This window comes from Pongo abelii, chromosome 4 (genome assembly GCF_028885655.2).
Source record: "Pongo abelii isolate AG06213 chromosome 4, NHGRI_mPonAbe1-v2.0_pri, whole genome shotgun sequence".
NCBI lineage: Eukaryota > Metazoa > Chordata > Mammalia > Primates > Hominidae > Pongo > Pongo abelii.
The window spans coordinates 165,990,359-166,017,434 of NC_071989.2; the positions used below are offsets into that span (position 1 = coordinate 165,990,359).

Sequence of the window (27,076 nt, forward strand, 5' to 3'; positions counted from 1 at the left end):
GACACCCTGATGGGATGGTTGCTTGCCTTTGGAGTCCAGGGTCTCTGCCAGCTCTTAAGAAGAAGAAGGTTAGCCAGGAGAGGTGTCTCACACCTATAATCCTAGCACTTTGGGAGGCCACAGCAGGCAGATCACTTAAGCCCAGGAGTTCAAGACCAGCCTGGAGACCATAATGAGGCCCCCGTCTCTTTTTTTAAATTAAAACAAAAAAGAGGACTGAAAGTGGGGGAGGAGTCATTCCAGAAACCAGTATACAGCCACCCAAAAGTCTCTTGAGAAGGATTTGCTGTGTCTGTGATAAAGAGAGACCCTCCTTGAATGACATCTTCCTGGGCTGCAAGGTAACCAGAGAAAACAGACTGATTCTCACAAGTTTACCCTCCTAAGTCAACTGTGAAATCTGGTGGTGTCCAGCAGGCCGGGCCCCATCTCAAGGCTGACTTAGAAGTGACAACTTTACAAAGTTTTTATGGGTAGCTTATTGCATAATATCTTCTATCAAATTTTCCCCACCTGTAGCCAGCCTGCTTCTGTCATGGCCACAGATGAGATCCTCTGCCATCCAGCTAGGTCATGAGCAAGGTGGGGTGTCTTGTCTGTTTTCGCAGTTCATGATGACACAGGTGGCACTATCCCCAGGTTAGGCTGGGAAGTCAGGCAGCCGCAGCTTTCTCTCATCAAGTCCTGCTTGTGTTCCCTGTGCCCATCATCCCTTCACCTGCGATTCTGTGAGGTTCCATAGCCTTCTGTTTTCCATACAATGCTTTGCTTTGGAAATGTTGAAGTTTTCCTGTAAATAACAGAATACACAACAAGTGCATTCTAGCATCCTACCTGCACTGCTTCTCCATAACTTACCATGCAGCCTCACTGGAGGTCACAGGAGGGTACAAGGATGATCATTTCACTCCCTGTTTTATCACTCCCAGCTGGTTGATGGGATGCTTGTTCCCCTTAAACTTTCTGAGATTTCAGAGATTTTTAGTACATTCCTGCCTTTTAATTTAAGGGGCCCTTATGACAACGGTGTAGACAGCCCCAAAGCAAATGACTTCAGAACACACTCTGTTTCGACATTAGTGTTGCCTGGGATATTCAGAGCTCATTAACTTCCAGAATGGTGTCACTCTGGGTTAGGTGGGCACGGGAGTCCGTGAGGCATGGTTTAGGCTGTTGCGCTTGGACGGTCCTCTCTGCAGCACCCACTATCTGCGTTTCAGGGCAGCACAGTTCCTGCGGAAGATGGCAGATCCCCAGTCTATCCAGGAGTCGCAGAACCTTTCCATGTTCCTGGCCAACCACAACAGGATCACCCAGGTGAGGGCAGACTCCTTGTTAGGCCTGGCCTGGTGTCTCGGGGTTATAGGTAGGTGTGTAGAGGTTGGGTGGACCATGAGCCCAAGCAGACAAGCTTAGTCTGCAGCTTCCATCTCCACTGCCCTACATGAGAGTGAAACGTAGCTGAGGACTTAAGTCTCTCCTCCCAACCCCAGGTGGCCGATTCACCCTCTCCAGTTGTCATGCTCATGAAGCCCTCTCAGCCAGTGCTCTGACCCTGCATCAGGGTTGAGAACGTGGGGTCTGGAGTTAGGCAGCCTTGTTTTCTAATCCTAGACCACCACTGACCCACTCTGTAAGACTTGCGGCCAATCTAAGCCTCAGTTTCCTCACCTGTAAAATAGGTCTGTTATTTTGAGAATATTATGAGAACCCATCTCATAGGATCGTTGTGAGAAATAAATGATACCAGTATATGAAAAGTCCTTAGCATGCAGATCCTGACAGATGTTCAGGGACTAGGAAGACATAGCTGTTATTGCTGCCGCTGCTTTGCCAGGGTACACCCCTCAGCTGCCATTTTCCCATTTTGCCCAACATAAGCAAGACAAGCATAACTGTCACTTCAGCCTAAACAGTCTCTAGCAAGAATGTCTGCAGGACTCAGGCCAAAACTGAGGGGATCCTCCATCTTCCAAGGGTGTTCACGCTCAAATCCATATCACGGAGGCCCTTGGGTTGACAGGGCCCTTGCCACTCTTTGTTAACTGCAGAAAGCTGTTCAGTAACTGAGGCCTCAGGTTTTCTTTCTCTTGCCTGTGGGAAGTACCAGCAGTGCCCTCCTCTGCATACCCTGCAGGGGCCTGGTTGGTCCCTTTGGAGAGAAAGGGCCTGGGGTGGGGACCTCAGACCCTTCTCTAATAGATGTTTTTCTACTGCTGTGTCCTGCCAGAAGGGAGACACCTGCCCCCCTCCCCACCGTCAGCTCTCCTCCCCTGGGTGGGGTTTTGCTGCCATTGTCTGAGAAGACATCCTAGATAAGCCCACATCCTCCAAGCTGAGCTGAAATGACAAGAAGCCTGTTGCTGTAAAACTGAGCTGCTTTTTAGCTCAGGCCAGGAAAGCACTTTCTAACCATCAGAACTGCCTGGGAATAAAATAGGGGAGTGAGTTCCTTGCCATGGGAGGTGTGCAGGAGTACTGTGGGGACATCAAGGAGAGGATTCAGGCATCAGGTGCCAGCTGGCTTGCAGCCTCCCCTCCCTGGAGCTGTGATTCCTGGCCATCAGCGGGGACCACACCGGCCAGCTGTGGGGCTTCTGCAGGGGTGCAGGTGAGGGCGCAGGATACATGCGCTGCCTAACCTGAGGGTGGCGCTGCTGTTCAGTGTCTCCACCAGCAACTTGAAGTGATCCCAGGCTATGAGGAGCTGCTGGCTGACATTGTCAACATCTGCGTGGATTACTACGAGAACAAGATGTACCTGACTCCCAGTGAGAAACATATGCTCCTCAAGGTAAAACTCCCCTGAGGCCACACCCATGGAGCCTGGGCTTACCCTCTCACCTTCTTCTTATTAAAAATCCTTTTTAAAAAAACAATGTTTCTTTTTTCTTAAACATTGATACAGATCTTACAGCACATGATGGTTTGTAACCTGTTCCTTTCCTGTAATATAATATACCGTAGTCACCTTTCCAGATGTCATTAAGGCTATTTCTACAATGTTATGTGTAATGACTGCCAAGTATTCCATTGTATTGGAACATTGTCATGTAACATATTCCCTGTGGTTGGATATTTGTTTGCTAAACTTCATTGAACACCCTTGTAGCAGTTTTTCTGCACATCTTTTTGTCAAGGCAAACTTCCTAGAAGAGAAATTGCTGGCTCAAAGGGAAAAACAGAATAAATCTTTTTTTTATTTCAATAGTTTTTGGGGAAGCAAGTGGCTTTTTGTTGCATGGAAAAGTTCTTTGCTGATAATTTCTGAGATTTTGGTGCACCTGTTACCCAAGCAGTGTACACTGTACTCAAAGTGTAGTCTCTCACCCACCTCCCTGCCTTTTCCCCAATTCTCCAAAGTCTATTATATAATTCTTATGCCTGGACACCCTCATAGCTTAGCTCTCACTTATAAATGAGAACATACAATATTTTGTTTTTCATTCCTGCGTTACTTAGAATAATGGCCTCCAACTCCATCCAGGTTGCTGTGAATGCCATTATTTTGTTCCTTTTTATGGCTTAGTAGTAGTATTTCATGATGTATATATATAACACATTTCTTTATCTGCTTGTTGGTTGACGGGCATTTAGGTTGATTCCATATTTTTGCAATTGTGAATTGTGCTGCTATAAACATGTGTGCAACTGTCTTTCTCATACAATAACTTATTTTCGTCTGGGTAGACACCCCATAGTAGGATTGCTGGATCAAATGGTAATTCTACTTTTAGTTCTTTAAGGAACCTCCATACTAGAAAACAAAATAAATCTTCAAGCTTTTGCTGCATTTTGCCAAACTGATCACAATTATTTCATCAGTTCACACGTTTCATTCCAAAATTGTCATGTGTATTGTTTTGGAAAATCTGGACTATACAGCAAAGCATAAAAAAATTTAAATCTCTCACAATCTCTTCACCAAGAGTTAACACTTTTAGCATTTTCTTTTCCAAGGTGGGGTCTCATTCTGTCGCCCAGGCTGGAGTGCAGTGGCACAATCATGGTTCACTGCAGCCTCTAACTCCCAGGCTCGAGCGATCCTCCCACCTCAGCTTCCCGAGCACCTGGGACTATAGGCACATGCCGCCACACTCAGCTATTTTTTTTTTTTAATTTTTTGTAGAGTCAGGGTCTTCCTATGTTGACCAGGCTGGTCTTGAACTCCTGGGCTCAAGCAATCTGCCCACCTCGGCCTCCAAAAGTGCTGGAATTATGTGCGTGAGCCACTGCACCTGGCCTACTTTCAGCATTTTTGTGTATGTCCTTCTAAGTTTTTTTTCTATGCTTATATGTTTTCAAAATTTGCAATCTACATGACCATGTATCCATTTTATCTCATGTGACTAAATTTATTTGACTATGTTATGCTGCTGCGAAATAATGTGATTTCCATTAGCCTTCCTTAGCCATTATTCCATTGTTAGCTTAGGTTGTCTCTAACTTATACCCCACAGCTGTAGCACTGACATGAACAGCCTTCTCCCATTCTTTATACACGCTGCAGAGCCCCTTTTGATTCTGTCCCAGATCCTCACCTCTCAACGTTCTGATGGTTTTTCCTTTTTTCTCCTTCAGTGTCTCTCCTGCTATTCTGAGAATCCCAGCCCATGTTGGTGCTCCTGTCTTACATGTCTTAGCACCTCAGTTAAGTTTGCAGGGCTGGGTGGCTTTGAGACTTGTTTACTCTGGCTTCCTCCCGACATCAGAAATCCAGAGAAGCCACTCACAGTTCACACACCCCTCTCACCCCTGGTGCTTTGCCTGGATGATTGCTGTAACTTTCCACAAGCTAAGTCACTACCTACCAGCCCACCAAGTAGTCTTAATGTGGCCTTCAAATTCTCCAGCCCTCCACACCCAGACTTCCCTGCCTTCTTCCCTCTCTGTTCCCCACCCTCTTCAATCTGGCCTTCACATGGTTTTGCCACATGGTTAGTTTGTGTTAGTGAACTCAGATGCCACCGTGGAGCACTGTCTGCTCTTATGCAGAAAAGGATGAAGTTCATTCTGCAGAACAAAATATACCCACAGAGTGGCTCATGCCTGTAATCCTAGCGCTTTGGGAGGCCAAGGCAGGGGGATCACTTGAGCCCAGGAGTTTGAGACCAGCCTGGGCAACACAGTGGAACGCCATCTTTACAGGCAAATACAAAAATTAGCCAGGGGTGGTGGCGTGCACCTGTAGTCACAGCTTCTCGGGAGGCTGAGGTGAGAGAATCACTTGAGCCCAGGAGGTTGAGGCTCCAGTGAGCCATGATCACACCACTGCACTCCAGCCCGGGTGGGGTGGGGTAGGGAACAGAGTGAGACCATCTCAAAAAACAAAACAAAACCAAAAAAACACAATAAATGCACCCACAGAGGAAGCAACCTTAGCAGTACCCTGCTCCACCCTGTTCGTGTCAGATGAGAAATAGAGGAATGGAGAGAAGTGACTTTTTCATGGTCACACAGCTGCTCAGGCCCCCTTTCTACATACATTTTAAAAGGAGCAAAACAAGCCAGCATTCAGGAGACTATTAGAAGGTTTGGAATCAAGAATGTCAGCCCACTCAGAGGGCAAATTCAGGAAGAGATTTTTTTAAAAAATTAAAGTCACCAGCGGCTCCTTGGAAACCTTTACATTGTCCTTTCTGTGGAGAAAGAAGTGGATACTTTCACATTCACTAACTGTTCAAGTGTTCATCAGATGCCTGTATTGTGCCACACTCTGGGATACAGCAAGGAGCTAGGGGCAGCCCTTTCTCTCAGAAAGATCTAAATGCGGAAATACTGTCAACAGATCCTGTTCAGCTCCTGTCTCTGCTCCTTCGCTGTGTGGCCTTGGCGAGCTGTCTAACCTCCCTGTGTCTCTGATTCCTCATCTATAGAATAAATTTATTTCAGAGAACTTGACTCAAGATAAAATAATGCTTATTAAAGCTCTGAGCACAGACTCTGGCCCATAGTAAGGGCTGAAGAAGTAGCTGCTGTAGTAATACACTAAATTTCTGGTTGAAATTAGATTTATATTTCCTGCCTTTATTTGAAGATGCATAGGTTTTTATAATATAATGTGTGTCTCTACAGGGTGTGTGTGTGTGTGTGACACATATACAGACCTACCTTTTTGTTTTTAAACTTTTCCAGCGGATGTGATTAGTTTCTATGCTCTGCCCTCTTCTCATTCTAGGTGATGGGCTTTGGCCTCTACCTAATGGATGGAAATGTCAGTAACATTTACAAACTGGATGCCAAGAAGAGAATTAATCTTAGCAAAATTGATAAATTCTTTAAGGTCAGCAACTGGGGCTGGGGCTGGGCAGAGGGCTGAGGTTACCAGCGCCAAGATGTCTTTGGGGGAAAGGGATGAAATTAGCCAGAAAACTGTCAGGTTTTTTAATTGAGCTGTAGCTCCAAAGATTCCAAGAGTAGGAAGAGGAGGAGAATAGAACGGCAGGGCCTCCAGCTGCCATTGATGGAGGCATTTATGCCCTAGAAGGCTGCTGCATGAAAGCCACACATCGTTTCAAGTTTCAGGATTCAGCTGGGATTTGGCTAGGAGGAGGCCCTGTGATTCTTTTTGAATGCTGCTTTTTTTTTTTTTCCTGAAGTCCCTTGTCACTTAAAGAGGTGCATCCCAGAAGACAGCACCTGCTCTAATTTCCAGTATAAATCAGAGCTCGCAGAAGTAGAATGATTAAAGACTGGATTTTAAATTGGTTCACATTTGCAAAATCACAGCCTCTCACCTGGTACACCAGGGGCCACCTCAGCTTGCCCTTACCTCTGGATAGAATGCCTCAGCAACGTCCATCATATACTCACTCTGTTTCAGTGCCTCTGAGAGTTGATCTTTTGGCCCCAGATCTTTAAAAATTTGCAGTTAAACTAAGCCTCTTAGAATTTTACAAAGGAATCTTACACTTTGGAATTAACTTCCCATGTTCTCAGTTTATTCTAGCATTGGGCACTGCAGGCATGGAGCAAGTCTGAGAGGTCAGACATGGGAAAGCCCAGATTAATATTCACAGCAGAACTCCTTAGTAGTGTGACATGGAGGGCACTAGATCGGGCCTGAGTCCCACTGACTCTTCAAGGTTAAGGAAAAGGAACATAAGTCACTAAGAGGAATCCTGTGCCTTGGCTTTGCTTGTTTTCAAGGGTGGAACTTTTACTTTCCTCTGGAGTTGCCCCAGATGAAAATAGGGCTCATTTTGGGAGACCCTTGCAAAATCTTCCCTAAGTCAGCATGAATGAGATGAGGATAGAAGAGAATACAACCTCTCCCTTGGCAGGCCTGGATGTAAGTCTGGCTCTGCCACTTAATAGCTGGATGACTTTGGGAAAGTCACTAAATCATTCTGAAACTGAGTTCCAAGTCTGAAAAATATGAATACCAAGGGTATCGGCTCTGTAGTTTCCCTGGAGGATTCAGTGGGGTTACATAGATGACTGAGAGCCCTGGGTTGTATAATCCTGGCTTCTTGACTTCTAGCTGGTCTGACTTTATGAAAAATCACTTAAGCTGTTTAAGCTTCAGTTTCTTCTTCTCTGAAATGGGAATGATAATAGTGCAGACTTCACAGGGCTATTGTGTGGCTTGAGATACTGTTTTTAAAGTGCTTGGCGTAGTACCTAGTGCATGAGAAGCACATAATAAATACCAGCCTCCCTGCCATTTGCCCTGGTTTTTGGTCGGGAGTTGTTTGCCCTCTGGTGTTAGGTATTATTATGGTTTTAATTGCTTTGAAAGTACAGACTTTCTCAGGAAGACCAACAGCACTCAGACACCTGCTTCTAGCCTAGAAATCATAACAGCAAGGATGCTTTAAGCCAGGGAAGATTCGAGCGGAAAGGACCCTGCACTGAGCAGCCATCCATCCAGTCCTTGGCCTTCACACATGCTGTTGGCTGAGTGATCTTGGACAAGTCACTTTGCCTCTCTGGGCTCCATTGCCTAGAACATAGAGTTGGTTGGAGGCAGCGTAGGACCTATATGCTGACTAGGGCTCCTTTTGGCTTCAGAGTCATATGGTAGCATCATCGGAAGCAGAAACTAGGGGTTGGCCCCCAGGTACACACAGAGGCCTGCCTCCCACAGTGGGGTGGCAGCGAAGGCGGCCACCCCAGCCCCTCCTCAGCATCTCACGAGCTGTGTTTGCTTCCTTTGCAGCAGCTGCAGGTGGTGCCCCTTTTCGGCGACATGCAGATAGAGCTGGCCAGATACATTAAGACCAGTGCTCACTATGAAGAGAACAAGTCCAAGTGAGTGCCTGCCGTAATGTCTCTCGGCTCCCGCAAGGATGCCCAGCCCGGGCAGAGAGCCGAGGGGCCACTTCAGCCCCTCCTCCCTCCCCAGATCCCTGGGCAGGTGGATTCCTTCAGAACACAGGTGCCGGCCGGAGGGGAGCCGCGAGGGTGCTCTGAGCCCTTTTGTATCCGCCCTTTGCTGCCAGGTTCAAAAGGGCTCAGAGCACAGCCACGCCCCTTGTCCAGCCCAGCAGTGACTCACGTGTCCTCTCAGCAGGACAGCAGGAGTCCACCTCCTTCTCTGAAGAGTGGCCAGCCCTCAGTGGTCCAGTGAGGAGAGGTGGCGTTGTTCCTCCTCACGCTGATCCTCTCAGGTTAGGTGACCGTGCGCTAAGTCCATTGTGGAGTCCATGTGAATTGGGTGGGCAGCCTCACCTTCGGCCGCTTTATAAACCACAATTCTAGGTCATCTATGCAAAGGCCTGGGGTGTCCGTGCTTCACTGAAGTTGGGGGGCTCCAACCTCGGCTGCTCTTTTGGTCTCTGAGGCTGTTAGGGAGGTTCCTTCTGTGTGCTTCTCGACCAAAGTTATGGCCTCTCCACACAGAGGGGAACCAGCCATCCTTTAGTCAAGGGCGTGTGTATTGGCATCTTAAAAAGGTATGAATGGAGTGTCCTTGAACTGCATCCGCCTGGAGCCTCTGCGAACAAGTGTCCAAAGGAAAGCTCATGTAGTCGCTTCATCACCCTCTGGCTGCTAGTGCGTGACGGGGTTTTGCAGGAAAAGCAGGGAATGGAGAATGCTGAACTCATTCCTCACTTTTGCCTGCCTGACTTCTCGACCAGCTGAAGCTGGCTGGGAGCGGAAGCTGGGGAAGTGACTGGGGTTGGGTGTGAGGGGCCGTGTGCTCCCCTCTCCACAGGTAACTGTCTGAGTGATACTGAAGGGAGGCCTGAGGAAGGCTGTCACTGTTCTTGCCATTCTTGTGAGAACCATATCAGGGCTTCTTTTGAAATAGTAAGTTCTCCCCAGAGTCTTTTTTCTGCCTTGTCTGGTGCTCATGCTTCATCTGTCTGCTGGGTCACCGGCACCTGAGGGTAGAAGAGGGTGAAAGGAGTGGTCGTTTTTCTCTTGGGGATGGAGAGTGAAGATGTTCATTCATTCATTTCCTCTCTGACTTAGGATGGTTTTCCTAATGACATCTTTTCACAAGGAGTGGAAAAAAGGCGGAGGGAAGGAGGAAAGAGGGTGGAGAGAGAAGGAGAGAAGGGGGCGAGAGGTAGAGGGGGTGGGTGGAGGGAGGGGTCACCCCCATGTCTCAGAGTGACCCTGGCTTCTCCCACCACAGTGTGCTTCCATGTTGCCAGGGCACTGTTGGAAAAGAGGCACAGTCACATTCGTATTTCCGCAATCCCTGCCCAAAGGCCCCCCAAAGCCAGCTTCAACCGCAGAGTGTCTGTGCTGTCAGAGTGGGTAGGCTGGTTTTGGAGGTTGCCCACCTGGCTTTTTCTGTGCTCGGATTCCATCCCTTTGTAGTCCTAGAGAGGCTATGTTCCTGCCCCTCTCATATTACTGGTAAGTATTATGGACCAGGTATCTGGAAAGGCCTGCAGTTGGATCCTAGACGAGGCCGGCACCAAAGAGGAGGAGGAAGGACTGTTCCATTAGGCCTGAAGCTCCCACAGTGTTGGACTTAGCAGGCTTTCTTGCTGAGGTGGCTGGGATACCATTTGGTGTCACCCGGGGAGTTGGCCACGTGGGCTGAGCACCAGGAGCAGCTAATGCCTGTCCCACCCAGGCACCTGAAGCTGGGACCCTCTCCGACCCCATAATTTTCTACCCAGGTGGACGTGCACCCAGAGCAGCATCAGCCCCCAGTACAATATCTGCGAGCAGATGGTTCAGATCCGGGATGACCACATCCGCTTCATCTCCGAGCTTGCTCGCTACAGCAACAGTGAGGTGAGCACGCAGGCTGCTGGGGCGCAGGCCCGTGGGCCCAGGGCCAGAAGGGGTAAGGAGCAGCCAGGAAAGAACATGGACCCACAGAACACTGGAGAGTAGAAGGGAGGGAGGCAGGAGGGTAAAGTGGCCAACAGCAGGGGTTTTGGAGCCAGGCAGACTGGGGTGAATTCTGGTGGTGCTGCTGCCCTTTGTAAGTTATTCAACATCTCTTTGCTTCAATTTCCTCATCTGTGAAATGAGGGTGATAACAGTATCTATCCTGAAAGGTTCATTGAGAGGATTAAAAGATATGGCAGATAATAAGGGCCTGGTGATGGTTAGTTCTGCCTGTACATGATGAGTGATGCAAACCATCTCCGCCCTGGATGGCAAGAAAACAGAACACTCGTACTCATAATACTACCTAAATGTTTTTAAACTAAACAGTAATAAATGATCATTGTAAAAAAAAAAATCAGTAATATACTTAAGGGCAGATGAAGGCCATAAAAATCTCCACTAATCCCAATAATTACATTTCATTTAATTTTTCCTTTTTTAAAAACTTTTTTTTTTTAATGGAGACATGATCAGTGCACAAACCTCGAAAAAACCCAGATAAGCGAAAGGAGAGAAAATCACGTAAAATCCCACCATCCCGGAACCAACTAAGACTGGTATTTGGATATATATATATCCTTCTGGTACTCATCCCATACATACCCTCCTAATAAATGAACATGCTGTTTGATAAACACTGATCCCCTGACTCAGATTCCTTTATTACATAGCACTCGTGGGTGACTGTGCACTGACCCATGTATGCTCACTGCTTCCACCATGTGGCTAACAGCCATGGTGACGGTACTTTCCAAACCCCAACTCAGGAGATGCCTTTGATCACAGAGCAACGTACCTGAAATGGGGACTCTGACAAATGCAAGGACTCGTGGCCATTAGACCATGACTTGTGGTCATTAGACTTGTGGCCCACAGGGACCAAGGTCAAGCCCAGAACTTTAGCTTTCTAAACATAGGTACCAATCAGTTGAACTGAAGTTACAGGACTAACTTATTTTGAGTGCTAGAGCTCTTTAAAAAATTTTTTAAAATATTTTATTTCTTTTTTAAAAATAGATCTCATTATGTTGTCCAGGCTGGTCTTGTACTCCTGGACTCAAGCAATTCTCCTGCCTCAGCCTCCCCAAGTGCTGGGATTACAGGCATCAGCCACTGTGCCCAGCCAGAGCTCTTAATTCCTACTCTCATTTTGGTGTGGTCTAAGAATGAGTCTGGCCAAAGATATTTTTTAAAATTATATGCTCTATACATGTTGATTCTCATTATTCACAGTAGTTCTGTAAAGTGGCCATGAACTCTGAAGTAGCAAATACTGAATCATTGCTCCAAGGAGAAATCAGAGTTACAGCCCTGTGAGCCTCTGGTCACAACATTTTCATCAACTGATCCATATATAACCTTGTTTTATATGTGGTTCTGTTTAAAGACACTTGATGTGATCCCTGTTGTTGATTCATTAACTCATGACCAACAGCACTATAACTCACACCTGAACAAAGCTTATCTAGAACACGTATTTTTTTTCCATAAGGCATGTTACAGCTTTCTTGCACAGAGGAACACTATATAGCGCATTAGCCCTAAGCTTGGGGGCCATTTTAAATTGAACAATGAGAGTAAAAAGCACAAAAATATAGAAAACATGGCACTAAGTAGACTTCAAAAAAGACACTTGTTTACTGTATGAGAGCTGAAACAAGAAGGCAGAGTCACTTTGTCCGACTTTAGCTGGGAGTGGGTGTATGTCTGCAGATGACTGAAAAAACACCATGAGTGTTGATTTTGGGTTTACAAATAAAGTTTAGCCAGTAAGGGAATTCACAAATACAGAATCCGCCAATAATGAGGACCGGCTGTATATGTATATATGCGTATGTACATATATACACACACGGAGTATGTTTGTGCATACACACATATTCTCTATCATTGTGGAATATTATATAGATGTTTATCCACTGCCTTTCAATCAGTGAGTCATGTCTAATGAGTTGTGAAATCAACTTAGTGTTTGTGATTAGCATTTTTATATAAATATAGAATAGAAAATCAGAAGGAATCCCATATATTAAGAGTAAGATTGCTTTGTAAAAAACATTGTTGAGGCTGGGTGTGGTGGCTTATGTCTGTAATCCCAGCACTTTGGGAGGTCGAGCCGGGAGGATTGCTTGAGCCCAGGAGACCAGCCTGGGCAACACAGTGAGACCCTGTCTCTAAAAGAAGAAAAAAAGAAAAACATATTGTTGCATACATAAATTTAATATCTCTATGTAGGTATATGTTCCTGAGTTACTATATCATGTGCACTTCAGTGATTTATAAACCTTCAGTGATTTATAAACCATGTGGCCTTCAGCAAGGCACTTGTCTGAGCCTCAGTTTATCTGTCAAGGGGATGTAATAATAGCACTTCCCTGCAGTGTTCTTGGGGGAATCAATGAGATAACATATAAAAGTGTCAGGCACATAGACCGTGAGTATGACGCCTGATGCTCCCCAGGTGGTGACGGGCTCAGGGCTGGACAGCCAGAAGTCAGACGAGGAGTATCGCGAGCTCTTCGACTTAGCACTGCGGGGTCTGCAGCTTCTATCCAAGTGGAGCGCCCACGTCATGGAGGTGGTAGGTGTCTCTGGGTAGAGGGCCTCACACTGACCTGTCTTTCCTTGGAATCTGCCTCCGTCTCCCCCTAGCACTCTCTTTTTAACAGATTTATGGAGTTACAATTCACGTGCCATACCATTTACCCATTTAAAGTGTAAGTTCATTGGTTTTTAGTATATCCACAGAGTTGTATAGCCACAGTCAAATTTAGAACATTTTCATCACTTCAAAAAGAACCCTGTGTTATCTCCTCTCCCATCTCCCTAGCCCTGAGCAATCTGCTTTCTACCTCTATAGGTTTCCCTATTCTGGATGTTTCACATAAATAGAATCATATGATACGTGGTCTTTTGTATCAGGCTTCTTTTCTTTTGCATACTTTCAAGGTTTTTCATGTTGTAGCATGAATCAGTACTTTATTCCTTTTTTCCAGCTGAATAATATTCCATTGCATGGATCCACCACATTCTGTTTGTCCGTTCATCAGTTGATGGACGTTTGGTTTGTTCCCACTCTCCCCAGTACTCTTGGAAGCTGGTTCATCCCACAGACAAGTTCTGCAACAAGGACTGTCCTGGCACCGCGGAGGAATATGAGAGAGCCACACGCTACAATTACACCAGTGAGGAAAAATTTGCCTTCGTTGAGGTAGGTGCAGACTCCCTGCATCTCCCTCCCTCCCCAAGGCTGCAGCTCATGGTGGTTCCTGAGTAGTTCTGAGCAAGAAAACAGCATCAGTCGCCCTAATTTTCATGCTCTTCCCTGTCCTCCCATCTAAATTAATCTGTCAGAAGTTATTCTGCTACTCAGAATTGATTAGAAACTCATTCTGTTCTTAAAAATCCAAAGAAAAACATCCATTCCACTGGAAAAAAACAGGCACAAAGAAACCAACAGAAGAAACAAAAGAAAAACAAATGGCTACAAGAGGTATGAAAAATGCCCAAACTGGTCAGTGGTCAGAGAGCTACAGATTGGAATAAGATGGGATACAGTGTTTACCATCAGGATAGCAGAGATCTGACAGCCGGATGATGCCTGTTGCAGGTTAAAGTGCAGGAAATAGACATTCTCATGTCTTTAGTGGTCAGTCTACATTTTGTAGGCTTTCTATGAGAGCAATCTGATTATATATACTCATGTTTTTAATGTGCATACCCTTTGGCCAAGTTCTTCTTCTGGGGATATATCCCAAGGAAATAAGCCAACTGTGCAGAGATATTTGTACATGGATATTTATCACAGTGTTGTTTATAATACCAAAATATATGAAACAACTTAAATGTTCTTCAATATGGAACCAGGTTAATAAGATTCAGCTATATCATTGCATGCTATGCAGTCTCTAAAAAAGGTATACCATGGCTAACACCTGTAATCCCAGCACTTTGGGAGGCTGAGGCGGGTGGATCAATTGAGGTCAGGAGTTCAAGACCAGCATGACCAACATGGTGAAACCCCATCTCTACTAAAAATACAAAAACAATTTAGCCAGGCATAGTGGTGTACACCTGTAATCCCAGCTCCTCAGGAGGCTGAGGCAGGAGAATCGCTTGAACCCGGGAGGTAGAAGTTGCATTGAGCCAAGATTGTGCCACTGCACTCCAGCCTGGGCGACAGAGTGAGACTCTGTCTTAAAAAAAATAAATAAATAAAAAGTAAAAAAATTTACCTACGTGGAAGGCTATGCTCAGCATATTGTTAAGTTAAAAAAGAAACAATTAAAGAACAGCATATCTGTAGTTTTCGTGCATACAGGGAAGAAGCAAAAATATATCTAGAAATAAATATGCATATACACATAAATGTGGATATTTTTAAATATGTAAAGAAATATGTAATATATCTAAATACATATATCAACAAAAAAAAATGAAAATCCAAATATAGGCATTTAGGCCAAAAACAGAACAGCATATAAAATGATTCCACTTATACCAAAATATAATATACTTTTACATATTTGTGCAAAACTGAAGGACATAAATATTTATGATGTATACCAAACCATGAACAGTAGTAATTTCTGGAAACAGGTCTGTCTGATTTATAAGCTGTTGTATTGTGTTTTGTTTGATTACAAAATGATGTTTCTATTTGGGAGGAAAACTCCTTTACACTAGGTTGCGAGTGACAGCCATTTCTTTGAGGACCATTTGAAACCTACAAGAGACGAATCTAGAAATCAGAGACCTGGATCCCAGCCCTGGGCCCTCTGGTCACTTCAGCTCTCAGAGCCTCAGATTCCTTATCTGTAAAATGGAGCTAATCGTCTCGCCCCTGCCCCATCCCAGGGTTATTGTGGAGAATCAAACAATAATTGTCAAGTAAGATAATGAATGTAGATGAGCTCTGAAAACTAAAGGGTCATACAAATGTAAGAGGTCAGAGTCGTCATCTCTCCAAGCTTCACTTTAAAGGACTGAGGATCAGTGGCATAATTTCATAATCACACTTGACATTGTCCTGAGTGGCTCCGGACCCCTTGGCACTTCCATTACTAATGGGCAACCTGGAAGAAAGTTTTGCAGTCATCACCAGAGGACAAAGTCATCCTCAAGCCTATTTAAAGTGAGACAGTCAGAGGGTAAATGCAACTTTATAAAACTATTTATGCACTTATTTCCTTAATAAAAGGGATGCATATGCACTGTAAGTGATTTAGAAGATGCTCCCGCAACCCCACTTCTACCTTCACCTTCCCACAACCTTATATCATCATCCAAGCCCAACCACCAAGAACATGTCACTCTATTTCCTTCTAGTCATTACTTTGCTATACATCGAGAGGCTTTATCATTTTTATCTCATTAATAAAACATGTTTAAAAAAATTAAAAAGAAAAGTAGTTCAATGTGGCCTTTAATAATAAAACAAAGCAAAAGTAGTAACCTGCCTGCACCATGTTATTCCATTCTGAATCCCCAAATAGGAAACACCACTCAACTTGTTAAGCGATTCCTTGTGGTATTTATCTCCCTAGTTCTAACAGGCTTATGAGATTATTTCTTGGTTTTTCAGTTTATGACATTTTCTATTGATTTTCTACTTTGGGAAATGAGGATATAGCTCTCTCCTTCCTACCTCCCATCCCTGCAACACACCTGGTTTCCTTCCCCCATCTTCCCATCATGGTAATTTTACACTTTTTGGTAAAAATCAATGGTTACCTTGTTATTATTATAACCAAGTAACTGTTGTCCATCACTGAGCCACACGATCTAATGTGAATCCATTTATTTTCTTGCACAACTTTTTGTTCTTCATAGAATTAGCAATACTGTATTTTTTATTTTGTTTTCTATGAGTCTATCCAAAAGGCAACCCCAAACATACCAACAAAATGTAAAACTCCTTACAAAATAGTCCATCACAGTCATCATTTGATTAGTTTTGGTATTATTCTTTTTTTCTTGGAGCCATTCCTCCACAAGCTCTCTTCTTTCCAATCTGCATGGGTTTGTCTTTAGACCAGCCCCGCCACTGATCCAAGATTCTCCTCATTATTTATTATCTTGGGAATTCCCTTTACCTCTGTCCTGTCTTGTATCCCATTCATATATCTTCCTCTGTGAAGTATTTAGATCTTTTGCCCATTTTTTAAAAATCGGGTGTCTGTCTTCCAATTATTGAATTGTGAGAATTCGTTCTATATTTTAGATCACAAGTCTTTAGTCAAATATATGTCGCAGATATTTTTTCTCATCAGTGACTTTGCCTTTTCATTTTTTAAGGGTGCCTTTTGAAGAGCAGCTGTTTTTAATTTTGATGAGGTCCAATTTATCAGTTATTTGGTGGTTTGTGATTTGGGGGTTTCAGCTAAGAAATTTTGCCTTGTCTAGAGTTGCAAAGATTTTTCCCTTAGATCCAATAGGCCTTCCCACTCCTCTGTATTTGGAGTTATTCTGAGACATCTTCATTATCTACTCCTTCCTTTGTCCTAATGTCTCCTAGTTATATCTGTAGCCAGGGGCCCAGATTCTGTTATGATCTAACAGTCCTCTAATGCTTCTCTCCCATTATTTCTCTGCACTAAAGCTCATCACCAACAAAATTGGTGTCCTGTTGGTGCCAGTGAAAACCATCACCTCCTGAGTTGTTTTCATACGACTTCTATCTAAAAATATTCTTTTTCTTCCTTTAAGTTTTAGAGGAAAAAAAAACAGCCTTAGGGTCTAAGCTCATTCATTCATTTGTTTGTTCCTTTTCAACAAAAAATGTGTCTGCCCACCATGGGCCCAGACACTGGCAGTTGGGCGTGCACAGCATAGCTGGGCCCTGTCCTGTGTATTTCCAGTCTGGTGTAGAAGGTGGAACATGCCATTATGGGTGTGATCTGTGTGGCAGTTGTGAGGTGGACGATCTGCCACATGCCTTTCCCTCTGAATTCTGAATCAATTGAGAAATTAATATTAGAGGCCAATGGAATCAAAGGCTCAGACTTACTGCTGGTAAAGCTGGACTAGAGAATGTGCTTTTCACTCAAGGCCACACCAGTCTTCCTATGCCTCCTACATCTCATTAAACTTGCCACTGGGTAATAGGCAAAGCAGCTGCGTAGATACACGCCTCCCTTCCTCGGGATGAGCAGGGGATGGTTACTGCAAGAAGCGGCCAGAAACCTAGAAGGGAGGCCACATACTTGCAGGCAGGCAGGTCCCAAAAGAGCAAGCCAAGGTCAGGCCAGGCTCCTCTTATCACACATGCCTGAACCCCCATCTCTCCAAACAGATAAGTGAGTTAGGGTAAGGAGAAGGGAAATAGAGGAGTAGAGGCATTCTCCCCCATGACTTCTGCAGGAGAAGTTTTGATTTTATAAACTCAAGCAGCAACTGGCCAAATGGTTTCAAAAACAAAGGTCGTAAAAATTCTTTAGAAAATTTTATGTTAAAAAAGTTCTATTTGATGTTGTCTGTGAGCACCTGGTCTATGGAGAGGCCTTCAAAAGCCAAGGGACTTCTCAAAATGCTCAAATTGTGGCCCATGGGCCAGCTGCTATTTGTCAGCAGTGAACAACAAAATTGGGAGCTCATGCAAGGATGAAAAATCAGTTGCATTGTGAAGAATGCTGTTAGTTGAGCTGACATTTGTGTTTTGTAGCAAGACTTTCTCAATGAATGAAGCCAAGTGCTGATATACGTACATTCTGGCACACGTCTCTTACCTAGCCATGCACTGGCACTTTGAGTAGCACTGGCCTCATGCCTCTGGACATCTCACTCCCCGCCTCCCCTGGCAAGGCGGTGATGGGTAGTAGACAGCTGGTGTGCTGGACATGGTGAACATGACCCTTGGCCTGTTCCTGCCCAGGTGATCGCCATGATCAAAGGCCTGCAGGTGCTCATGGGCAGGATGGAGAGCGTCTTCAACCAGGCCATCAGGAACACCATCTACGCGGCATTGCAGGACTTCGCCCAGGTGACGCTGCGTGAGCCCCTGCGGCAGGCGGTACGGAAGAAGAAGAACGTCCTCATCAGGTGGGTTTTCAGATGCTTTCAGGAACATATCAGAAATAAGCATGCCAGGTACCCATCAGAGAGGATGTCCTGGCTCAGCCACTGAACACACATGGGTCCTTCCAGCAAGCTCCAGAGGGCTCTTTAGGAGATTGGGCATTTGGGATGAATTAAGCTTTCGTCTCTGGAAGTCCATATCCACTGCTGTCTAGCTGTGTGAACTTGGTCAAGCTGCTGACCTTCTCCAAACCTCAGTTTTTCTCATTTGTAAATTGGGGATTATAATGCTACCTGCTGCCTGTTGGGATGATGAAATGAGATGGTCCATATATAGACCTAAGCACATGCAGCATGGAGTAAGTATGCAGCACATCTAAGCTGTTATGAAAACTAAGCATACACAGATTTCATAAGACCAGTGAGACTCCCCTATAACCAGAAAGGAAATATAGACCTCTTGCCTCACACAAGTTATGTTTCACTCGATGGGCTCAGAGCTGAGTTCTCAGACATCCCTTGGACATCAGAACCATGTAGGACACTTGTTTAAACACAGATTCCTGGACTGTACCTTAAATCTGTTAAACCAGAGTTTTGGAATTGGGGAAGAAATGAGCATGCTTTATAGGCACCCCAAGAATTCAAATGTGGGTGTTTCTGGGACACCATGGGCCCTAGAAACACAAGCTTGTAGTGCCTTTTTCCCATGGTGAAACCTGGTCTAAGTCTTAGTTCTTCCTTCCCCAGTGTCCTACAGGCAATTCGAAAGACCATCTGTGACTGGGAGGGAGGGCGAGAGCCCCCCAATGACCCATGCTTGAGAGGGGAGAAGGACCCTAAAGGTGGATTTGATATCAAGGTGCCCCGGCGTGCTGTGGGGCCATCCAGCACACAGGTAAGCGGCTCCAGGCACAGGCCAGCTGCGTTGACTCAGAGGCCAGCTGGGCTGTGGTAGATCATCATGGCTGGCCATGGGCAGTGGGACTGGGAGCCATCGGTCAGGAAGGGCAGGGTTGAGTGGCTGCTCTGGTCTTATTCTGCCATCTTGTTTTGATATAGGAAGGAGGACCACTGGCTTAAGATTCAGGAGACCTGGATTCTAGTCCTAGATACCTGTGTGACCTCGGGCACGTTACAGATCTCTCTGTGCCTCAGTTGTTTAAACTGGCTAATGGGGATAATACCACCACATCCACCTTGCCTGGCTATCTTCTAGTCCTATGAAGTATAGATTCCAAAGTGAAGGAGGAGGTTAAAGTGGAATCTATCTACGTACATCTATGCTGTCCCTCTTTAATAAGCCCTGGCCCTTTCCCCTAAAAGTTCTGCCTCTGACTTGCTGTGTGATCTTGGGCAAGCTCCTTGAGCTCTCTGAGCTCTGATTATCTTCTCTGTAAAATGAAAACTTTGGATGAGATTGTGTTACTAACAAAATATCCCTTAGTTCCACATCTCTCCAAAAGTGCAAGTATTGAAAGCCCTTGTCCCCTTAGAGGAAGTCTAGTATTTGGAAACACTCAGAGTTGCCAGCCAGAGCTTCTGCACAAGAGGTCGCCTGTGGCTTATCCAGAGCAGTCATAACATTACAGAAAAAAAAGTCAATAATCTGGGCATCTTTGTTAAATCCCTGCTACCTACTTAAGGATAGGTAGTTTCTGGTAATATTTTTGATGTGCTGGAAAAAGCAGATGGTTCTCATTGCAAGTTTAAGGGTCTCACAGGCCTTACTTCCCGTGACCTTTAAGCCTCTCTCTGCTCTCAGTCACCCGAGATGGACCATCTGAGGCCCACCCCCTGACCCTTCTCCCTGTGTGTGCGTCTGTGTCTGTGCTGGGGGCTGGGGCAGGGGAGAGGTGGGTTCTCGGCAGGATCATCTTAACTCCCCTTGGCTTCACGGCCCTCTGCCAGTTTGCACCAATCTCACCGGCTGGTTGTAGAATGCCCCAAGGAAGTGTCTGCAAACAATTCTGTGTAGGATCAAGGGTTGAGGTCCGGGCGACACTGAGCAGGGCTTTCAGGTGTTTCTGTAAGTTTTAAGACATGAGTGAGCAGGAGATAGACAAGGCACAAAAGACACTGGAAAGGAGGAGGAGGGGGCTTAACAGGCAGAGAGAAAAGGAGAGGAGAGGAAGAAGTATTTGTGTAGATAATGTGAGAGGGGTGGGTCACCAGCAGTAAATCCCCCCTCACCCCCAACCTCTACCAGGTCATGCTAGGTGGCACAGACATGTTAAATAGACTCGTAGACAACCAGAGCTGGGAGCGCTATTAGAGAAACCTAGGCCCTCCCCTTATCTTGCAGATGGGGAAACTGAGGTCTAGAGAGGGGAAGTGACTTGTCCAAGTGACTTGTCCAGGTGAAGGTGGGACAAGAACCCAGGTCTCCTGACACCCACCCAGGGCTCTGGTACGGTCTTCAGGACACAGTAGACATGGGCATCTTGCATAGTTGGGATAGAGACTGTTTTGGTGAATTAAATGCTCTGTTAAGTAAAAGTACGTGGGAAAAAAGTTCACCCTCTTATGGGTGAAACCAGTTTTCAGAGAATTAGGGTTGGATATCAATTGGACAGCACCCACAACAGATTAGACTTGGATTCTTCCTTTGAGGACTTGAGAGGCCGTCACGAGAAGAGTGCTTCTCGGCTCTTAGGGATGATGAGACGGGCCCCCCAACAGGGCTGCATTTGGGGGACTGTCTGAGGCACTAACGGCCGCCATGGCTGCTTTCCCACAAAGGAAGCCCTGTGGCAAGGATGGTGGGTCACATGTTTCTGTGGCAGCCCTACCGCATCAGTGCCAGGCATGTGATGGGGAAGATCCCAGGGAAGCTCCAGAGGCAGCGAAGACGAACGCGGTTGCTGGGAGGTTGGAGTGTCTCAGAGGTGGCCCCCGGCAGTCGCGGCGGCTTTCCCACCGTATACAATACCTCTTGCTTTTCTCTCTCTCTCTCTTTCTCTCTCTCCCTCTTCCCTGTCTCTCCTGCCCTCCCATTCCCTCTTCCTTCTCTCCTATCTATGTCTTAGGCCTGCCAGTGGTCCCCGAGGGCTTTGTTTCACCCCACTGGTGGCACACAGGGCCGAAGAGGCTGCCGATCCCTGGTATCACACCGCCTGGCTGGGTTGGTTTGGGTACCCTTCTCGAGGAGGCAGCAGGAATGGACTAGCCTGGCTCCTCAAGGCCCCTTCCAGCCCTAAGATTCACAGACAAATGATGTGGAGAGATCTAGATTAGCAAAGAGAACCACCCCACCGCACTTGCATCCTTTGCACTTAAGGCACCCTGTAAGCGGGAGTTAATTTTCTAGTAGCCTCCTGTGTAAGTACCAATGTTAACCGGCCTTCCACCCTGAACTTCGGCAGGCTGTGCAGTGCAGCGGATGCCACCAAGGGGGCGCCATCACTCAGCCACGGGGTCAAAACGCTGAGGGTCAGGAACAGGCGTGGGAGGGGGTTCGTTCTGATCTTATCCCATTTCTCAGTTCCTGAGAATGTTAGTGCTGAAAGGGACTGGTGTGAGAAGGCATCTGGTCCAACCCCCTCATGTTACATGAGACAACTGAGGCCCAGAGTGGGGGCTTTGTTGCCTAAGGTCACACAGCAAATCAGCAGCAGTGCCTGGCCTTGAACCCCGGTCTTTTGACTCCCAGTCCAGTGCTCCACCCATGGCATCTGTGGCCCTCTGGGAAAGCAGGGAGTGACTCCAGAGTGACACGTAATGAGGTCCTCCTCTGATATACACGCCCTTGGCCAAGCAGAGCAGGGAGCTACCTGGTGTGGCCAGGTCCACCGGCCCAGGGATGCCACGGGGCCCAGGTTGGCCATGAAGGTTTTCACAGTTTCACGTTTACTTCTCAAACCTTAAACTGGTGCTTCCTTAGGACAGTGCTTTTTAAGAGCAGACATCTGCAGAAAAAAAATAAATACATAAATACGACATGAAGCAACCTTTTTCCCTGGGGTAGAGGGCCAGCTTCTGACCTTCTCATCTTGCTTTCTTTTTTAAGCTGTACATGGTGCGGACCATGCTTGAATCGCTCATTGCAGACAAAAGCGGCTCCAAGAAGACCCTGAGAAGCAGCCTGGACGGACCCATTGTCCTCGCCATAGAGGACTTTCACAAACAATCCTTCTTCTTCACACATCTGCTCAACATCAGTGGTGAGCTGCATCCCATCCCTGCTAAGGCATGGGAGGAGGGGATGAGGGCTTTCAGAGCCACTAAGACCACCAAGCCAGGCATTGCAAAGGGACGTGACCGTTGACCCTAAGGGGCACATATCACCACCAAGGAAAAAACACATACACTTTCCAGTGGGCTTTTGGAGCTAGGAAAGGCCAGGTTCAACTCAGCTATTCTGACCTAGCTAAATTTGTCCAGGAGATACTTGTGGCTAATTTGTCATAAAGTCCTTAGTAGAGAGGGATCAAAAACAAGAATACGCACATACAGACACACGGATGCTAGACTTTGCTACTCAGCCGCAGCCAAGCACTAATTAGTACTTGCTGCTGCCAGCAGGGGAGGCTCTCAAGCTGCATCCCAGTCCTGTGTTCTTCACACTTCCTCTCCTTTTAGTAAGATGTATGTCTAGAGCAGAGGAAGAGTAGTATCTCAGGAACATGAGTCTTCATATGTCTGCTGGCATTGAAAAGAGTGATTGTAACAAACAGTACAAACTTCTCCATTAGAGAGTAGCCTGGGGCCTTCAAGGTCTCTAAACTGTATGGGATCTGGCAATTATTATCACACACAAGGAGTCAAGGAGCCACAGTCCAGTTGAAAGTGGGCACTCAGGGGCCTGTCTTGACACTGTGTTTGTATAATGAACACACTTTTTTTTTTTTTGAGACGGAGTCTTGCTCTGTTGCCCAGGTTGGAGTGCAGTGGCACTATCTCAGCTCACCGCAACCTCTGCTTCCCAGGTTCAGGCTGGAGTGCAGTGGTGTGATCTCAGCTCACTGCAACCTCTGCCACCCAGGTTCAAAGAATCCTGCTTCAGCCTCCCGAGTAGCTGGGATTAGAGGCATGTACCACTATGCCCAGCTAATTTTTTTTTTTTTTTTTTTTTTTTGGTATTTTTAGTAGAGACGGGGTTTCGCCATGTTGGACAGGCTGGGCTCAAACTCCTGACCTCAAGTGATCTGCCTGCCTCAGCCTCCCAAAGTGCTGGTATTATAGGCATGAGCCTCTGCGCCCGGCCACAAGCATACTTTTCATGCTTAGGTTGCAGGTTTTCAGGATGGCTTTGTAGGAGGGTGATGGGAACTGTAGGGGCATCTAAAGCTCTAAAACGTCAGTGCCTCCTCTTCTCCCCCACCAGCCCACAACCACTGCCTCTCAAGCTTAACAAATACTTGAGAGGCAGTAGATGTTAGGCTTGCCTTTAAGTAAAAGAGAGCAGGATCTAGTAATCAATATTAGTACCTGCTACATACCTAACACAGTGACAATAACAATGAAAATTAATAAAAACAATGAGAACTAAGGTCTTTTAGTGCTAAAAGTAACTGAAGGCTCATTCCCTTATACTTTCAGAAGCCCTGCAGCAGTGTTGTGACCTCTCCCAGCTCTGGTTCCGAGAATTCTTCCTGGAGTTAACCATGGGCCGACGAATCCAGTTCCCCATCGAGATGTCCATGCCCTGGATTCTAACGGACCATATCCTGGAAACCAAAGAACCTTCTATGATGGAGTAAGAGGCAGGACTGGGCCAGCAGGTGGCTCCTGGGGTGCAAGTGGAGGGCAGTTTGCCAGGGAGAGCTATTCTTTTCAGAAGGAAGCACTGAGTTGACAAGAAATGAGGCCATATGCCCCACCACGGGGAGAGCTCAGCCAGACGGAATCATTTAATTCAGCCTTGCCGATAAATTCTGAAGTTTCCCAGCCCAACTTCCCTTCCTATGCCTTATCAGCCTCATAACAGCTATGCTCAGGAAAGAATCATCTCAGGAGCAGGTGGCTCGTATTCTTAACTGCCACCTGATGTGTTTTAGTCCCAGATGAATTTTTACAAGTCTTGGTTTTATCTGCATCCTGGACTTTTTATTTCTTTGGACTGACTGTAAAGTAAGTTGCTTCTAAGCGGTGGAGGCTCTAGGAACATCAGAGAGGGATAAAAGATGGTCTTTTCTTGACTGTGAACTTGTTTCTATTTCCCAAGCAAATATAAAGCTGTCTTCCTTAAGGGGGGTCATTAGTAAGCGGCTGGCTGTGTTCTTCCCTCTTCAGGTATGTCCTCTACCCTTTGGATCTGTACAACGACAGCGCCTACTATGCTCTGACCAAGTTTAAAAAGCAGTTCCTGTATGATGAGATCGAAGCTGAGGCAAGTGACATGCTTCTCTTTTTGCTCCTTTAATCTTGTTCCAAATTCCGGACTTTTCCAGTCTTTTGCTATTAGCATGAAGTAGGAGTATCAGTGACTTGTTCTGGAGAGGAATCTCTGTAATCATGGCCATCAGAAGGCCTGTGTAACCTCTGAGGGAAGAAGTACAAACTGAGACACCCAGCTCAGGGCCTGCTGCCTTTATCTTCCCACCCGCAAACTCGGTGCTGCACCACGAAGGGCTTCGTGTGCATGTGTATAAATACCCAAGCTCTGCCTGCCAACTCTGCTCAAAAACAGTTGCCCTTGGCTAGACCTAAAACCTAGGGTCACACACACCCATAGTGGAGTCCACCCTCAGAGGGGAAGCCAGGGAAGAGAGCATGTGGCCCTGGAAGAGGCTTGAGCCGCCTGTAGGCTTCTCAGAGCTGGTTCTAGAAGGGGAGGATGGGGCCTGAGTGCACACGCCCACCTTGACCTTATGGATTCTTTGCCTGGAGGGAGGTCCGCTAATGACCCTTGAAGCTCAAAGTGCAGGGCAGAGGCCTCGGTGACCTGGGTCTGAGGAAAGCACTAAACACAGCACTGGGGTTTTGTGTTCTGCATACCACGTAGGGTGTGAGATGAAAGATCTGAAAGCTTTTTGAATTATTAACCTTATGGAGCCAAGAGTCTGGTGAAAAAAGGACCAAAGGTTAATCACATAAATATTAAACATGAAAGACTTAAAATATTAAATCTGACAGTAAATAGGATCCGTTTCCTTTGACTCTTACCTAGCTACTGCCTTTGCCCCATCTCATGGTCATGTCCTGCTCTTGCCATTTCCGAAATATTTGGTTTGATTCTCTGTGTCTGGTGTGGATTATCTTCCCACCTGAGCATCACAGTCTATCACTGATGATGAGACCCTGAAATGGCAAGACTTTATTCATTAAAAACCAAAGATATGTAAGCAAAGTTTGAAGGAAGGCGCTTTTAAATGTGACTATCAACTTCATAAACAAATTTGTGGCCACATGCAATGGCTCATGCCTGTAATCCCAGCACTTTGGGAGGCCAAGGTGGGTGGATCACCTGAGGTCAGAAGTTCGAGACCAACCTGGCCAACATGGTGAAACGCCGTCTCTACTAAAAATACAAAAATTAGCCAGGAAAGGTGGTGGGTGCCTGTAATCCCAGCTACTTGGGAGGCTGAAGGAGGAGAATCACTTGAACCCGGGAGGCGGAGGTTGCAGTGAGCTGAGAGCACACCACTGCACTCCAGCCTAGGTGACAGAGCAAGACTCTGTCTCAAAAAAAAAAAATTGCAAATCAAAGAAAAATACAATGAAAAATAACATCTATCAGAAGAGATGGGTGGGGAGGCTGCCGAGTTAGCGGACAAATTTGAGCACTGACGAGTTCTGACGGTCTGTCTGTTGCATCCCTCCAGGCAGGCGGCCTCGAAACAGCTGAGGAGAGGGGCTGTGGGGAGATTGGGTCCTTTTTGAACTTTGCCTTATCTGTTGACTGACTGAGGACCCTGAGAGCAAGGGACCAAACCTCCCAAACTTAGCCACAGAATCTTTTTCCCCTTCAAAGCATCTTTCCCCAGAATGCACTCTGGGCAATCCTGCCTGACTGCTCTCTTTCAGTTGGCTCAGTTTCTGTGATAAAGCTGAACGGGCACCAGTGATGTTTCCTGCTTCCTCTCCACCAGGTGAACCTGTGTTTTGATCAGTTTGTCTACAAGCTGGCAGACCAGATCTTTGCTTACTACAAAGCCATGGCTGGCAGGTAGGAAAGCCGCAGAGCTGTGAGTAGCAATCTCTTAAGACTGCCACCTGGAAGGCATGATTTTCTGTTGTGAAACCTCCCTTCTTCTTTAGCACCTGAGGAAAACAGAGCCATTCCACGGGCCTGGACTGGGTGCTGAGATAGAGTGGAAAGGAAACTAGGCAGATAGAGGGCTAACCTCACACAGCCTGCAGTCTAGCAGGAAAGACAGACATTGACTAAAAGACAGACATTGACTAAAATGCACAGTGACAAGGAGGTTACATGCTGTCTGTGAGGAAAAAGCTCATGGGAACGTATGACGGTTAAACCTTTTGGGGGGGATCTAGAAAGGCCATTGTGCGGAAGTGGCATCTGAGTTCTTATCTGAAGTTGGTAGGAGTGAAGGAAGTAAAACGAGGTGAAGGATGGGGCAGGAAGTTGCAGGCAAAAGGAACTGCTTGTGCAAGGACCCTGTGGTGGGAGTATGATGATAACAGCATGCCAACTTCACAGGGCTGTGGGGGGATTCCTGTGGATTAGTACGTGTCAGTGTCTCTTCACCACCACTAGAGGGGGCAGGCTGCATGCTAAGGCTGGGGAGTGGGCAGGGCCAGAGCACACCAGCTTTGTAGCTGTTTCTCCCAAGAGTGGAATGCCTCCGAATGG

At 46.3% G+C, this 27,076-nt stretch overlaps 1 protein-coding gene across 5 annotated transcripts in view; it reads left to right on the forward strand.

Moving 5' to 3' along the window:
• The window catches only part of CYFIP2 (cytoplasmic FMR1 interacting protein 2), a 131,984-nt gene that overhangs the window by 35,538 nt on the left and 69,370 nt on the right, over positions 1-27,076 (forward strand). For 4 of the 5 annotated variants that reach the window (XM_024246705.3, NM_001133006.2, XM_024246704.3 and 1 more), the window contains 13 exon segments: positions 1,221-1,317; positions 2,666-2,794; positions 6,179-6,283; positions 8,162-8,253; positions 10,083-10,200; positions 12,764-12,883; positions 13,388-13,513; positions 18,176-18,342; positions 19,069-19,216; positions 22,328-22,481; positions 23,860-24,016; positions 24,553-24,649; positions 26,352-26,428. In XM_024246705.3, the coding sequence (XP_024102473.1) occupies positions 1,221-1,317; positions 2,666-2,794; positions 6,179-6,283; positions 8,162-8,253; positions 10,083-10,200; positions 12,764-12,883; positions 13,388-13,513; positions 18,176-18,342; positions 19,069-19,216; positions 22,328-22,481; positions 23,860-24,016; positions 24,553-24,649; positions 26,352-26,428 (1,587 nt within the window). 5 annotated transcript variants of the gene reach the window in all.